Source organism: Aulostomus chinensis, chromosome 8, assembly GCF_037954235.1.
Source record: "Aulostomus chinensis isolate RoL2024-O1b breed Wild chromosome 8, RoL_Achi_v1.0, whole genome shotgun sequence".
NCBI classification, from domain to species: Eukaryota; Metazoa; Chordata; class Actinopteri; order Syngnathiformes; family Aulostomidae; genus Aulostomus; species Aulostomus chinensis.
The window spans coordinates 12,066,775-12,079,141 of NC_141327.1; the positions used below are offsets into that span (position 1 = coordinate 12,066,775).

General features: G+C 42.4%; 1 protein-coding gene across 3 annotated transcripts in view; it reads right to left on the minus strand.

The window, feature by feature from the left end:
• Positions 1–12,367, minus strand: part of adgrl1b (adhesion G protein-coupled receptor L1b) — a 32,994-nt gene that overhangs the window by 3,071 nt on the left and 17,556 nt on the right. For 2 of the 3 annotated variants that reach the window (XM_086211000.1, XM_086210999.1), the window contains exons 6-24: positions 11,942–12,206; positions 11,519–11,858; positions 10,992–11,285; positions 8,632–8,735; positions 8,285–8,470; positions 8,128–8,166; positions 7,490–7,670; positions 7,232–7,354; positions 6,809–7,026; positions 6,538–6,711; positions 4,818–5,030; positions 4,469–4,689; positions 4,291–4,357; positions 4,087–4,175; positions 1,391–1,559; positions 1,168–1,317; positions 986–1,082; positions 792–902; positions 230–253 (exon numbers count right to left, since the gene is read on the minus strand). In XM_086211000.1, coding sequence (XP_086067126.1) covers positions 230–253; positions 792–902; positions 986–1,082; positions 1,168–1,317; positions 1,391–1,559; positions 4,087–4,175; positions 4,291–4,357; positions 4,469–4,689; positions 4,818–5,030; positions 6,538–6,711; positions 6,809–7,026; positions 7,232–7,354; positions 7,490–7,670; positions 8,128–8,166; positions 8,285–8,470; positions 8,632–8,735; positions 10,992–11,285; positions 11,519–11,858; positions 11,942–12,206 — 3,065 coding nt within the window. The remainder of the gene's footprint in view (positions 1–229; positions 254–791; positions 903–985; positions 1,083–1,167; positions 1,318–1,390; positions 1,560–4,086; positions 4,176–4,290; positions 4,358–4,468; positions 4,690–4,817; positions 5,031–6,537; positions 6,712–6,808; positions 7,027–7,231; positions 7,355–7,489; positions 7,671–8,127; positions 8,167–8,284; positions 8,471–8,631; positions 8,736–10,991; positions 11,286–11,518; positions 11,859–11,941; positions 12,207–12,367) is intronic. The other variant, XM_086211001.1, reaches the window with a different exon arrangement.

A 12,367-nucleotide genomic window follows, 5' to 3' on the forward strand; every position in this document is an offset into this window, starting at 1 on the left:
AGACACTTGAACAGATGAATAAAGGAATGATCCAGTATGTATAGAGGTCCAGAGAAGATTCAGGTATTAACATTATTATTTAATGAAATGCTTTTTTGGTTTTTTGGAGATGTTATGGTCTATGCAAAGTTACTGTGTGCAAATAAAGCAGAGCCTATGAATTGAACCACAGTGCACAAGGACGTGGCGCTAAATGAGTTGAGTGAGCACAATAAAGAAGAGCTCATACTCTGCTTGTTTCTGAAGGTTCCAACTGGTCCACGTCAAGACAGAGAGACAGAGAAGGAGAGTGTCAAAAACATTTAAAAGAGCACGACACGATAATAAAACAAATTCAAAGCACACTTATAGAACACTTATTTCAAGGCACCAACACTGTAAAGAAACAAAAAAAGACAACATGTAAAGATTCTCGGCAACATTGGAAACTGTGTTAAGGAAATTGGATTCAAAAACAACCAAAAAAAAGAAGATGGAGACAAAAGAAGCATGATTGAAAGATCATACCGTAAAAATCCTTCATTGTTAGACAGAAGTAATTTTATTCTGATTGGATTTATTGCAGGAAAAAAAAGTTTTTCCCTGACAAATGTTCAAGCCATTGCTGCAAAGATAGAAACATGCATATAGAGGTGGACTGAGTAAAGAATACGCAGCGTGGCATAGGACTTATGCAGACATCTTTGAGAAATAAACCACCAGGTATGATGACATAAATAAGAGCACAGTAACAGAGACCACCAGTGGAGAGAGGGGAAAAGACAGTCACAGGAACTTGTGATGAGATGTACCTGTGGCGCTGAAGGGTTGATTGTATCCCTGGGCCAGCATCGTGTCATAAGGAGAGGCTCCCGCGTGGGTCTGCAGCACTGGATTAGTAAGAAAATGGTTCCCCAAAGCAGCTGCAGAGGGAAAAGAGGGAATTCAATAAACGTCACGTATTACAGCAACTGAGAAAGAAGATCAAGAGCTGAAAAATGTTCACCTCGGTTCAGAGTAGGGGTGTTGTTAACATCGGCGGCGATGAAAGATGACTCGGTCTGTCTTCGAACAGTGTCATTCCACATGCGTCTGATACGACTCTGAAGCAGAGATATTTCACACAGTCACAGCAGGCTCAGACAGGACAGGTAGGGACATGGAGAGGGACAGTGAACTGTAGAGCACCTGTCTGTTAGCCGTGGCTCTCCGACTCTGGCTGCTGGTGTACCGGCTGTTGGACCGCAACGCAGCACCTTTCACTGAGTCTGGAGAGCTGGATGAGGACGTTGCACAGCACTGGGAGAGACGCAGGCATCGGCCATAGTCCTTCTGACCCTACAGACACACGTATATGATGATAATCCAGACAAACATGCAGTTACATAATGGCACGTGCAGCGAGGCTGACCTTCCTGGCGAGGGTGCAGTGCAGTATGGTGATGAGGAGGCCCTGGGCAGTATTCAGGGATGCAAAGAGGTAAGCCAGGAGTAGAGACGGAGCAGACAGGAACATCAGGCCGGAGGACCAGGTGACGCTCTGCAGAAACAGCAGCGTGAGGGAGCCCACTGCCCACGCCCTGGTGACACAAGCGGAGGAGGAAATCTGTCAGTGGTGGTTTTTATCAAGCTTCACAGCATAGGAAATAAGTTCTAACTGCTGTATTTTAGTCTTATTTTTTTAGAAGTAACCTAGAAAATCAGGCCTAACTGATCAAATCAAATGTAATTGATGTATTTTTTTTTTACTATACTTCCAGAAGCAATCCAGGATATGCTTCGTAACTGATGTATTTTAATCTTACTTTCAGAGGTAATCCAGGAAATCCATCGTAACTGATGTATTTGAATCCTACTTACAAGAGTAATCCAGGAAATCAACTCTAACTGATGTACTTTAATCCTACTTCCAGAAGTAACCTAGGAAATCATCCTAACTTGGCCAATATCCAGCAGAGCTCCAGAGTTGTGAGGAGATGGCATCAGGCCGGTGTACTTGGTGAGAGGAGAGATGTTTTAGGAACACTTAAAGCTTATTGAACGAGTGTTTTGACAAAAAGAGGGAGGGCAGCACTTATTGTCCATAAACTAAAAGTCCTAATGCTACAATTTATTGGCTTGTTGGCTTTGCAACAGCCATGATTCTGTTACGACCAATAATTTCAGCATTCATAAATCATGCAGAATGTGTTTATGCATGTCGTAAAGTAAGGATGACGGGAGTGTGGCTTGTTCTTATTTGAACGTAGTTATGTTGCCCTGAGTGGACGTTAACTGCATCATGAAGGCTCAGATGAATTATGACTGATGAAAATATTTCATATTTTAGTTTGTCTGGCTTTCCAAATGATAGAAGAAGCAAAAACAATTTCTAGTACTTCATATTGTTGAAGTGCATTTCTCAGAAGGTGTTTTTCCTCTTATGCTGGTAACATAAGTGTTTACATACATAACCTTGGGAAGTTATTTACCCACACTGAATGAATGGTGCTATTTTCGGGCCTGCAAATTTTACGACTGTATACTCTTGCAAACTGTCAGGCTGACAGCATCTCATCATAATGCGTTCTTTGAAAAGTGACATCACACTCCGGGGTTTGTCTTCCTCCTTACTGAAATTAAGTACCAGGTGTTTCATAAATAACTCTCAATAATTTATTCAGCATTTTTCAAAAGCAGAGTCACACAGCACGATGAATACACACAACTGAGAAAAACATGAAACGACGCATGGGAAAGAAAGTGTAACGGCGACAAATAAAAACTAGGACTATAAAAACAATGAAATATCCTTCATTTCCACAGTGTCATTCATTCACGGAGCTGCCAAATGATGCCGAGATAAATGCGATGGTCTAATTAAAAAAAATATTTTAGAAGATTTTGACTTTTCGGTTTTCTTTACTACAATGTTGCCTCCAGCTCAACAAAACAAGTCATAATGTTAGCACTACTCGAATCAGGTTTGTATAATATTGCACAATTGACGAATTCAAGTTTGAATTCATAATATTCAGTTGTTGTTTTTTGGTTTTTTGGTTTTTTACAAAAGCTATGACAATAACTAAAATATAATACTAGTAATAACTCTGAGGTATTATACCTCCACCAAGGCCACATGCTTATGTTGCACACACTTACAACACACGTTATTTGTGATATAAACCACATTATTTTGGTTACATCAGGCTTAACAGATCTCCTCAGGCTAGAATTCTCTCATCAAATTTGTAAAGTTTTGTAAAGATCTGAACATATGGAGTCCAGTTAGAACAGTTTCCCGTTCTGTGGTAAAATATCCAAACGCCATTTCAGGAAATCTCACAGTCATCACAGTTACAAGTATCACCGCATTCCTAAGGTATTTCTGACCAGAACTGAGGTGAGTCCGGTCGACCCACTCGGATAATAACACCAAAGTGTCACGGAGGAGACCTCGGACCTCCGTGAAGCTGGCCCCCCACCCCGAAGCTGGCCCCCCACCCCGAAGCTGGCCCCCCACTCCACGCAAAACTCACTCAAAATATTCTCAATCGTTTGTGCTGCGTTTGTGCTGGTTTGTGCAGGAAAAAAATGTGTTTGTGCTGCTTTAGTTTTCAAAATAATTATAAAAAATATTCATAATTTATTATGAGTCTGGGGGCTGCGTGCCATCATCGTCTCATAAAAAACATGTTGAAAACTAAAGCAGCACAGACAATTTTTTTTCCCCTGCACAAACGCATCACAAACGATTGAGAATATTTTTACCAAGTTTTGTGTGGGGTGGGGGGCCAGCTTCACGGAGGTGACCTCGGCCCATACTGCACCCCTCCACCCAGTTTCGGTGAAAACTGTCCAAGTGCGTTTTTGTAATGCTGTTGTCAGACAAATAGCATAGAACACATGATGTCCTTGGCGGAGCTCACAACAATGATAATAATTCAACATGGATAAATAAAAGCAATGTTTATTTAAATCAATTCAGGACCTGCTGCTTATAAATTTAATGTGACCTTTCAGTCTAAAAACAAATCAGAACAAAAGTCAAAGCAACTGAAAGAGAAGGTTCATCTTGCTGCTCCACATTATCTCTTACAACAGAACATCATAACACACAATACTCACCTCAGGTTGTCATGGCGACTAGAGTCTGGCTTCAAGGCAGCAGTGCTGTGCATCTTATGTAAGGTCATCACCAAGATAACTAGGTTCAGCTGGGGCCAAAAAGGCAGACAGAGCAGACTTTAGAACATAGCCTATATATCAGGAAACATATCGTTTATTAACCATCAAGAAGATTAGAACCTGTGTGAGATTAGGAACTCTCACCGTAATGATGACAGCTGCTGGTCCCAGGAAACTCCAGATGAAGTAATTGTCTGTGCGTAGCCAGCATCTGCTCACAAACCAACAGAAACATCAATCAAAAGAGGACCTCTGTGATTAGAAACTGACACAAGAACATAGACACGTGTGAAAGCGGTACGGATCAAAGTGATCCACATACGCTGTTTTGGAGCCATAGCCTCTGAAGTCAATGGCTGCAGACACCGCTACCACCAGCCCAGGGATAGAGTATCCACACAAGTAGAAGTACTTCCTCCTGGAGTTGCGACCCTCAAATACCTCCCGCTGCAGCAGGTACAGCTCCACCCCCTCCAGACACAACCAGCAGAACACCGAGAGCAAGGAGAAGTGCAGTAGACCGGCGATGATGGAGCACACAACCTGCAAATGTGGATGCAGGAACAAAATTAGCAATAATAAATGATGGTGTGAATAAGATTTGTAAATAAATAACCTGGTTGTTAAATCCTAAAATTGCTTTACACAACCACGATATTGACGTCACTCACTGTGTATTGAGTTTTGTTGGCTCCGACCAGGAAGAGCAGCTCTGTAATGAGGAGGTTGGCCCAAAGGTTGCAGTGGATGGTACTGTGGTCTGTGTGCCAGGGTGCCCCCTGGCAGCACAGAGTAGTAAGACACGTGGCCAAACACACCAGAGCTACAGAGATGCCAACCCAGGAAACAACGTAGACCAGTAGTTCCTCCACTCCGACCCCAGACTGTTCAGGAGAGACAAACAAGATGAGTTTCAGTATTTATTATTTTCAGTATTTTATGAAACTCAGTCTCTATTTTTGTCTGTGTGTGTTACATAACCTCAATTCAAACTAATAAAAACACACCCAACAAAGAGAAGATATCGAAGAAACCCTTAAATCAATTTCAAAATGCCCACCATCATTTATTTGCACAAGTCCCTCTCCTAGAGCTACAACTGTCACCCCCTCTGTGTTTGACTTTCAAACTACATCTTGTCCGACTGCGCCGCCACAGACCAGTGAACAAGAGCCGAGTCAGGGAGCCTTTGGTGGTCAAAGACTATCTGGAGTAAAAATAAAACATTTGATCCGCTTCCTTAACTTGGGGAATCAGTCCCATCAAGTCCCATCCAGTCCAGTCCAGTTTGGGAGGTAAATGTAAGAAACTGCTATCCTGTTTGAGCAGAAACTTTTCAAGAACGTTTGATTTCAAAAATGCTAAATGAAAGCTCAGTGAAAAGCTGGGAAGATGCAGCTCGATAGGAAGGTTAAAGTTGACATTTGTAGCAAGTACAAATTAATGTTTGATAGTAATTATGTATTTGATAAGGATCAAGGAAACTAGTTTGAATTTTTCCAAAGTAATTTTTTTTCTTCATATTTCTGAGGATGAAGAGACTCTGGCCCCCTGCATTTGTCTGTGCAGTACAACCATGACTACCTCTGTAGCCCTGAAATGACACAACATTATTTAGATTGTTGATAATGTTGAAAAGAGTTGATTGAAAGCTACATTTCGGACCGCGTTTTCACAACTTAAATGATATTTCATGTCATGTGTAGGCTACAGACGTTTATTTATGACATCATTTTGTCATTAGTTATGTTTTCATTGAATAATCAAGCAAATTGCGAGTACACTTTGTGAATGTCACAAACGCAACGCCACAACGCCAATTCAGTGAGTTTACATCATCTGGTTTGGAAAATAGGCTATATAATACATATTTCATCAAAAACATGATGTTATATTTTGCGTTACGCAAGGCTGTTACAAAAGGATGAAGTCTCCATTAGCTTAAAGCTAATACGCGGCTAGTTTCTGTATTCTGAAGTTAGAAAGAAGTTATGTAAGCCAGGAAAAATGTTTTGGAGAAAGTAACATTACTCTTTTTGGGTGAAGTGAGACTGTAGATGCACCACATCTGAGCTTTTACCCATTTTGCATATTTAATAAATTTTGAAAAAGCAAAAATCTCCCCAAGTTAAATTTTCTATTTTCTTTTTCTAATGCGATACTTTTCCATGAACATCAAAATGTGCTGATGGAAACACTACTGTTATGACTAAAGTTGTTCAAAAATGTGAACTTTGGGCTGATGTTGTGATTTATACAACTTTGATTGCCGTCTACAGTATGTGTGTGTGTGTGTGTGTGTGTGTGTGTGTGTGTGTGTGTGTGTGTGTGTGTGTGAGTGAGTGTGTGCATGTGTGCGCGCGTGAATGAGTGTGCATGTGTGTCACTCACAGCTGGTTGCTGGTAGGTCATGAGGACAGCATAGCTGGACAGGTGGTTGCAGGCACAGGTTGTGTGTGTGTTGTTAGAGTGTAACAGGCGGCAGCCCTGCGTAGACCACCTGCCGTTCCCAGACACCCCTGATGTGTTCCAGAAAGAGCAGTTGGGGCCAAAGTGGTTCTCCAGCTGTGCAGACAACACACAACAAAGCACATCAGTCAGTTTTTTACACTTCACAATGACCAGATGATGTGGATTTTCTGGATATTTATCCCAAACAGACCTGCAGGTGCCTGAGAGTGAAGATGACCGGCTCTGAAAGATACACTCTGTTGGAGCCTCGGTGCACGGAAGCAGATATGACATGAGAGTTGACCACCAAGCTTCTGCGCCTGACCTCTGACCCCTGGCCAAGCCCGAGTCCGAGTCGCAGAGTTGAGTTCTGAGTCGTTAGGAAGGAACCCAAGTTCTTATAAAGAGAGAGGACCAGCTTCACCTGGCCTGCAGTGGACAAAGAGAGGATAGAGACAAATATAATGATTTATTTCTGACACCGCCTCTGCCTAAATTTATTACATTCAAAATAAGACATCTACATGTTTGTAATATCTTATGCGCGCAGATCATTAGCAGGTCTACTCATGGATTACTGACAAAAATGATATCAGTTTTCAGTGAGCATAGTGATTAGTTCTGTGTCTCAGACCGTTGCTGCTGTACTGCTGCAGGGCCACGGCTGAGATCTGCAGGATGCTGTCGCTGTCGTAGGAGTGAGGGAATGTTAAGTCCTGTATGTCCGCCTCTGTGTTTAGCACATACACCTCCAGATCTGGACACACACACACACACACACACACACACACACACACACACACACACACACACACACACACACACACACACAACTGAATGAGCCAGTAGTTCCACTAAGTGCAAACTGGCAGAAATCAGAGAGACCACATACCGACATTTGGTGCTCTATCACTGAAACGGCCTTCATAGAGGTTGTTAGCCAACAGAAATGCTCCTTTCTGTACTGCATCCAGCAGCAGGGATGCTGAGCGTGACTGGTCGACACTGCTCATATCAGCCCAGGACACCAGCGCCTCAGGACCCAGCAGGTTATCAACTGTCTGTACTACTGCCTGAGAAAGAGAAGAACAGACAGCACATGAATCCATCTATCTATCTATCTATCTATCTATCTATCTATCTATCTATCTATCTATCTATCTATCTATCTATCTGTCTGTCTGTCTATCTGTCTGTCTGTCTGTCTGTCTATCTATCTGTCTGTCTATCTATCTGTCTGTCTCTCTGTCTATCTATCTATCTATCTATCTGTCTGTCCATCCGTCTATCCATCCATCCATCTATCCATCCATCCATCCATCCATCCATCCATCTATCTATCTATCTATCTATCTATCTATCTATCTATCTATCTATCTATCTATCTATCTATCCATCCATCCATCTATCCATCCATCCATCCATCCATCCATCCATCCATCTATCTATCTATCTATCTATCTATCTATCTATCTATCTATCTATCTATCTATCTATCTATCTATCTATCTATCTATCTATCTACCTTACCTGAACATAAGCCCTACACGTGCGTTCCCTCTTCTGCAGCTGAAAAGAGGAAAAACACCACAAATCCAATCGTTAGAATCATCATCATTAACATTTTCTGCTCTCTTTCTCACAAAATGTCAAGTACACAACAGCACTGACAACAGGAACAAATCACCTTGTTATAATTGCGTGCTGCTGACTCTTTATTGGCTGGTCTCAAGGCCTGGAGCTGAGAGTCCAAGATGTCCAATAGCTGTTCAATTAGCTTAACAGACATGGTGACATCACCAGCGTAGATCCGCCCCCGGGTCAAGTTGACCAACTCCCCGGCAATGTTAGCTGCGTTCTCTCCGCTCTTTATCTGAAGTGAGGTAGCAGTGTTGATAATGTGAAATATTTTGACATTTGAGAGAAGGCTGCTTGCTGACAGGAGGTAGGACATTTGCACAGTGTGTGTGTGTGTGTGTGTGTGTATGTGTGTGTGTGTGCATGCATGTGTGTATGTGTGTGTGTGTCACTAACCTTTTGTGCAATTTGGCTGACCCAGGGAGAGGTACAGTTGGAAAGGTCAGGCCCTCTGGAGCTCCAGCCCACCGGGGACAACATGCACTGATAGGAGGCTATACCTGCAGAGGCAGACAGGCTGACTCAAAAAGAGAAAGGATAGCTTATCTGACAGGTCAGTTCATATCTTACAGAACCAGGGGTGGTTTCTCACCTCTGTCTCTCCTTGCACTTCTGTATTTCTACACAACACAACCACCCAGAATATCTGACTTAAATGTATTTGGATGCAACGCTAACTATAAATCAAACAAAGATGACTAAAAACATACGGAGCGTCTGTGGTTGTACATTCCTGTTACTACTTCTAAATTCTGTTTTTCCACAGATATTCAATGCTTTGATAGATTCTGATTCTTCTCCAATGATAATATTATCACTAAAATATTAGCTAACATGATCAACATAAGTAGCTTCTGCCTCATTTGTCTGTAGACGTCTGTAGTTTGCCTGCAGTCGTCTGTAGTTTGTCTGTGGCCGTCTGTAGTTTGTCTGCAGTCATCTGTAGTTTGCCTGTAGGTGACTGTAGTTTGTCTGCAGTCATCTGTAGTTTGCCTGTATGCGACTGTAGGTTGTCTGTAGTCATCTGTATTATTTTAGCGCCAAAAAAGCTAACAGGCTAAATCTAACAATTAGCTTGATAAATTTAGCTTGTCTAGCTTTGGCTTGCTATCTACTAGATTTTTTGGGATACCTGGATGTTTTCTTAATAATTTTCTTTCTTATTTATTTTTACAATTTAGATTTCATTTTGATGATTTTTTTTTTTTTTAACGAAGCCATAAGTCAGATGTCTTCCATAGATCTTAAATCATAAAGTCCCCTTCCCACTGCCCTATTATTTTGGTGATGGAAGATGCTGTTGTTGTTGTTGTTGTTGGTAACAGCAGATACAATCCCTCCTTCAAACTTTCCCATTCAGCTCAAAAATGCACACACACCCACGCACCGAGCTCTCTGCCGCATGCTTGGTGTGATTCACTGAATCCCGCTGTTGAATGAGACTGATAGGTAAGATACTTTGAACGAGATTGAATGATGAATGAGTCCTTTTGAACTGGGAAAAGAATGAATCACATATCTGTACCTGTTATATGAAGTTGAGCTTACACAGCCTGGCTACGTACAAATAAAATGCCGAATCAATTTAGAATTGTTATTCTATTATCATTAGAGAAACCGGTGCCACGTATGAGAAAAATGTGTCAATACATGAGTCAGTCTGCCTACACTTGCCGGTAGTTTCGCTCTCTGGTTCATTAGCTGACGATGACTTGTGATATCTTAGCATCCTATTTATTACTGGTGAACCAGATGTGAGTGAATCTTATGACAGTAAGCTGATGAATTTCAGCGAAGCTTCAAGTACGATTTACTGTCAAATAAATTCATGCAAATCAAAAACAGGGAAGTGCCAAAAATACATTATAAAGCAGCAGGTATATACTACACAATTATTTTATTGTAATTTGATGTATAGTTATTAATATTATAACTATATATTATTTGTCTCATCTGTGCTCATGCTGCTTCTTAATTATACCTATTACCATGCTGTTTGATTCCCTTGGTCTCCTACGGTGTCTTGTTGTTGATGATTTTTTTTGTAATTAATTTGCCCTAATATTATCGAATATATACAATTTTGCTTCATGCCTCTCAATATACTCTTAGATACACTCTTTTTATAGAAAAAGTGGCATCAGTGTCAATTAAAGTGTGAAGTGAGTGAACAGAATTTTCAATAATCATACCAGCACAATTAATTGAGTACTTACAAGAAATATGAAGATGAAGATTACTAGAATACCCCCCCCCCCCCCAGTCTTTGAGTATATGTCAAATTGTGGCAGTATTGGCGTAACATAATTTTGTCTGCAGAAGGACCCCATGCCCGCTGGCCCTTGCAATTTTGATTTGCATGATGCTCCACATTGTTGCAGACAAAAGTGTCATTAAAGAAAGAATTTTAAGAGGCCTGTTTTTACTCTCACGTTCACGATGCCAGATAAGATTATATTCAGTGTCAAGTTTAATCCACATCCAAACCATTCAGCCCGATTAAGATGAGGCAAAACTCATCAGACACTTATATTTATCATCCCACAACAGTTTTTTCCTCTGAAGGGGATCTGGACTGAGGAAGACAGCTGCACAGTGAGAGGAAGAGCTGATGAACCCAAACAGTGTAACCTCTCTTTCCTAGTCTCTCTCATTTGAAGTTCAAAGAGGGGACATCTGACTAGATTTCAAAGGGAAACAAGATACAGACACACTCGTGCAAACACAACACACACACACACACACGCCACACTTACCCAGTGACCCTTTAGGGCAGGGCCTCTCTACAGTCTCTCCTTTCAGGGTGGGGGGCCACTGCACCCCTCGTGCCACCCGTCCCTCACATCCACCCACTTGACCGGGGCCACCGGGAGCCAAGGGGACACGAAGAGGGGGACGTGGTGTCAGGGGAACCATGGCTGTGATTGGCCTCTGGTCAAAGGGCCCTCGGTTGATGACGCCAACAGGATGAGAGGCCGACGGCCGCACAGGAGTCAAGGCGACAGTAGCTGTGTAGGAGCGAACGGTGGTCATCAGAGAAGAAAGGGGACCTGAGGGAACAAAAACACTTCTGAGTATCTGGATTTATCAAACATTTAATCACACTTAAGGGCCTTTTAGATGGATAGGACGCATGGGTTCAACAGCAGTGCCCTTTGCTCTTTAACTCCTTTGGCTTCTCAGTATTAGGTTTTGTGAGAATGTATCTGCATTGCGCTTAGCTGAATTAAAAGAAAGATCCCATTGTACCAAAAAGGCCTTTACAAGTACTTGACCAACAGACCTTTAGTGGGCGGCGGCGGTGTGAACTGCAGCGGGTATCGTAGAACGTAGTAGTTATTCCACACGTACAGCTGGTTGTCTCGGGGGTTGTAGTCTATGGAGGATATGTACTGGTAAGGGTTGGGAAACGGTATTTGAACAGGTAGCTCCTGGCCTCGGCTGGTGTCATAGGCGTAAACCACCATGTCACTGCCAACCCGGCCATCTGCCTGCCCCTCATCATCCTGGAATACGGAGCGCACGGCGTAGAGCACGCCACAGGCCATGAAGGCATTGCTTGCCCCACGTTTGTCAAAGCCAGTGGCCCACGTTCCCTCGAAGCGCAGGGTGTAAGGGTTCACCTGAAAATCAGGGAAGAGTTGGAAATATGAAAGATGTTCCACAATGTTTCCCTCCCAGATCCATACTGTTTCATTCCTCTCACCTGGCTGACGACGATGCGTCCATTATTGGCTTCAGTGGAGTAGATAACCCAAAGGCCGTTCTCATCTACCGCCAGATCAATGTCTGACTTCCCACCCCAGCGGTAAGGTGAGGTGTCATGGTAGTTGGCATTGACCACAACTGCCTCGCCACTCTTAATGCGTGTCCGCAGGTCATACTTGACCAGGTTGCGAGTCCTTTCTTTGTTGTAGAACACGGCACCATCATACACCACAAAGCCTGTACCGTCCACACGGCTTGGCAGCCTAGGACATAGAATCATCGTGGACAAGGAGCATGTTATTCATATAACTGAAGAAACAACTGTTAAGAGCCCTAAAAATATTCCTTCTCAACCAGCTTCTTACTGTGAGCGGTGGAGTCATATAGAAACAGTTTCTGCAAAAACTAAAACATTTGTGCTCTT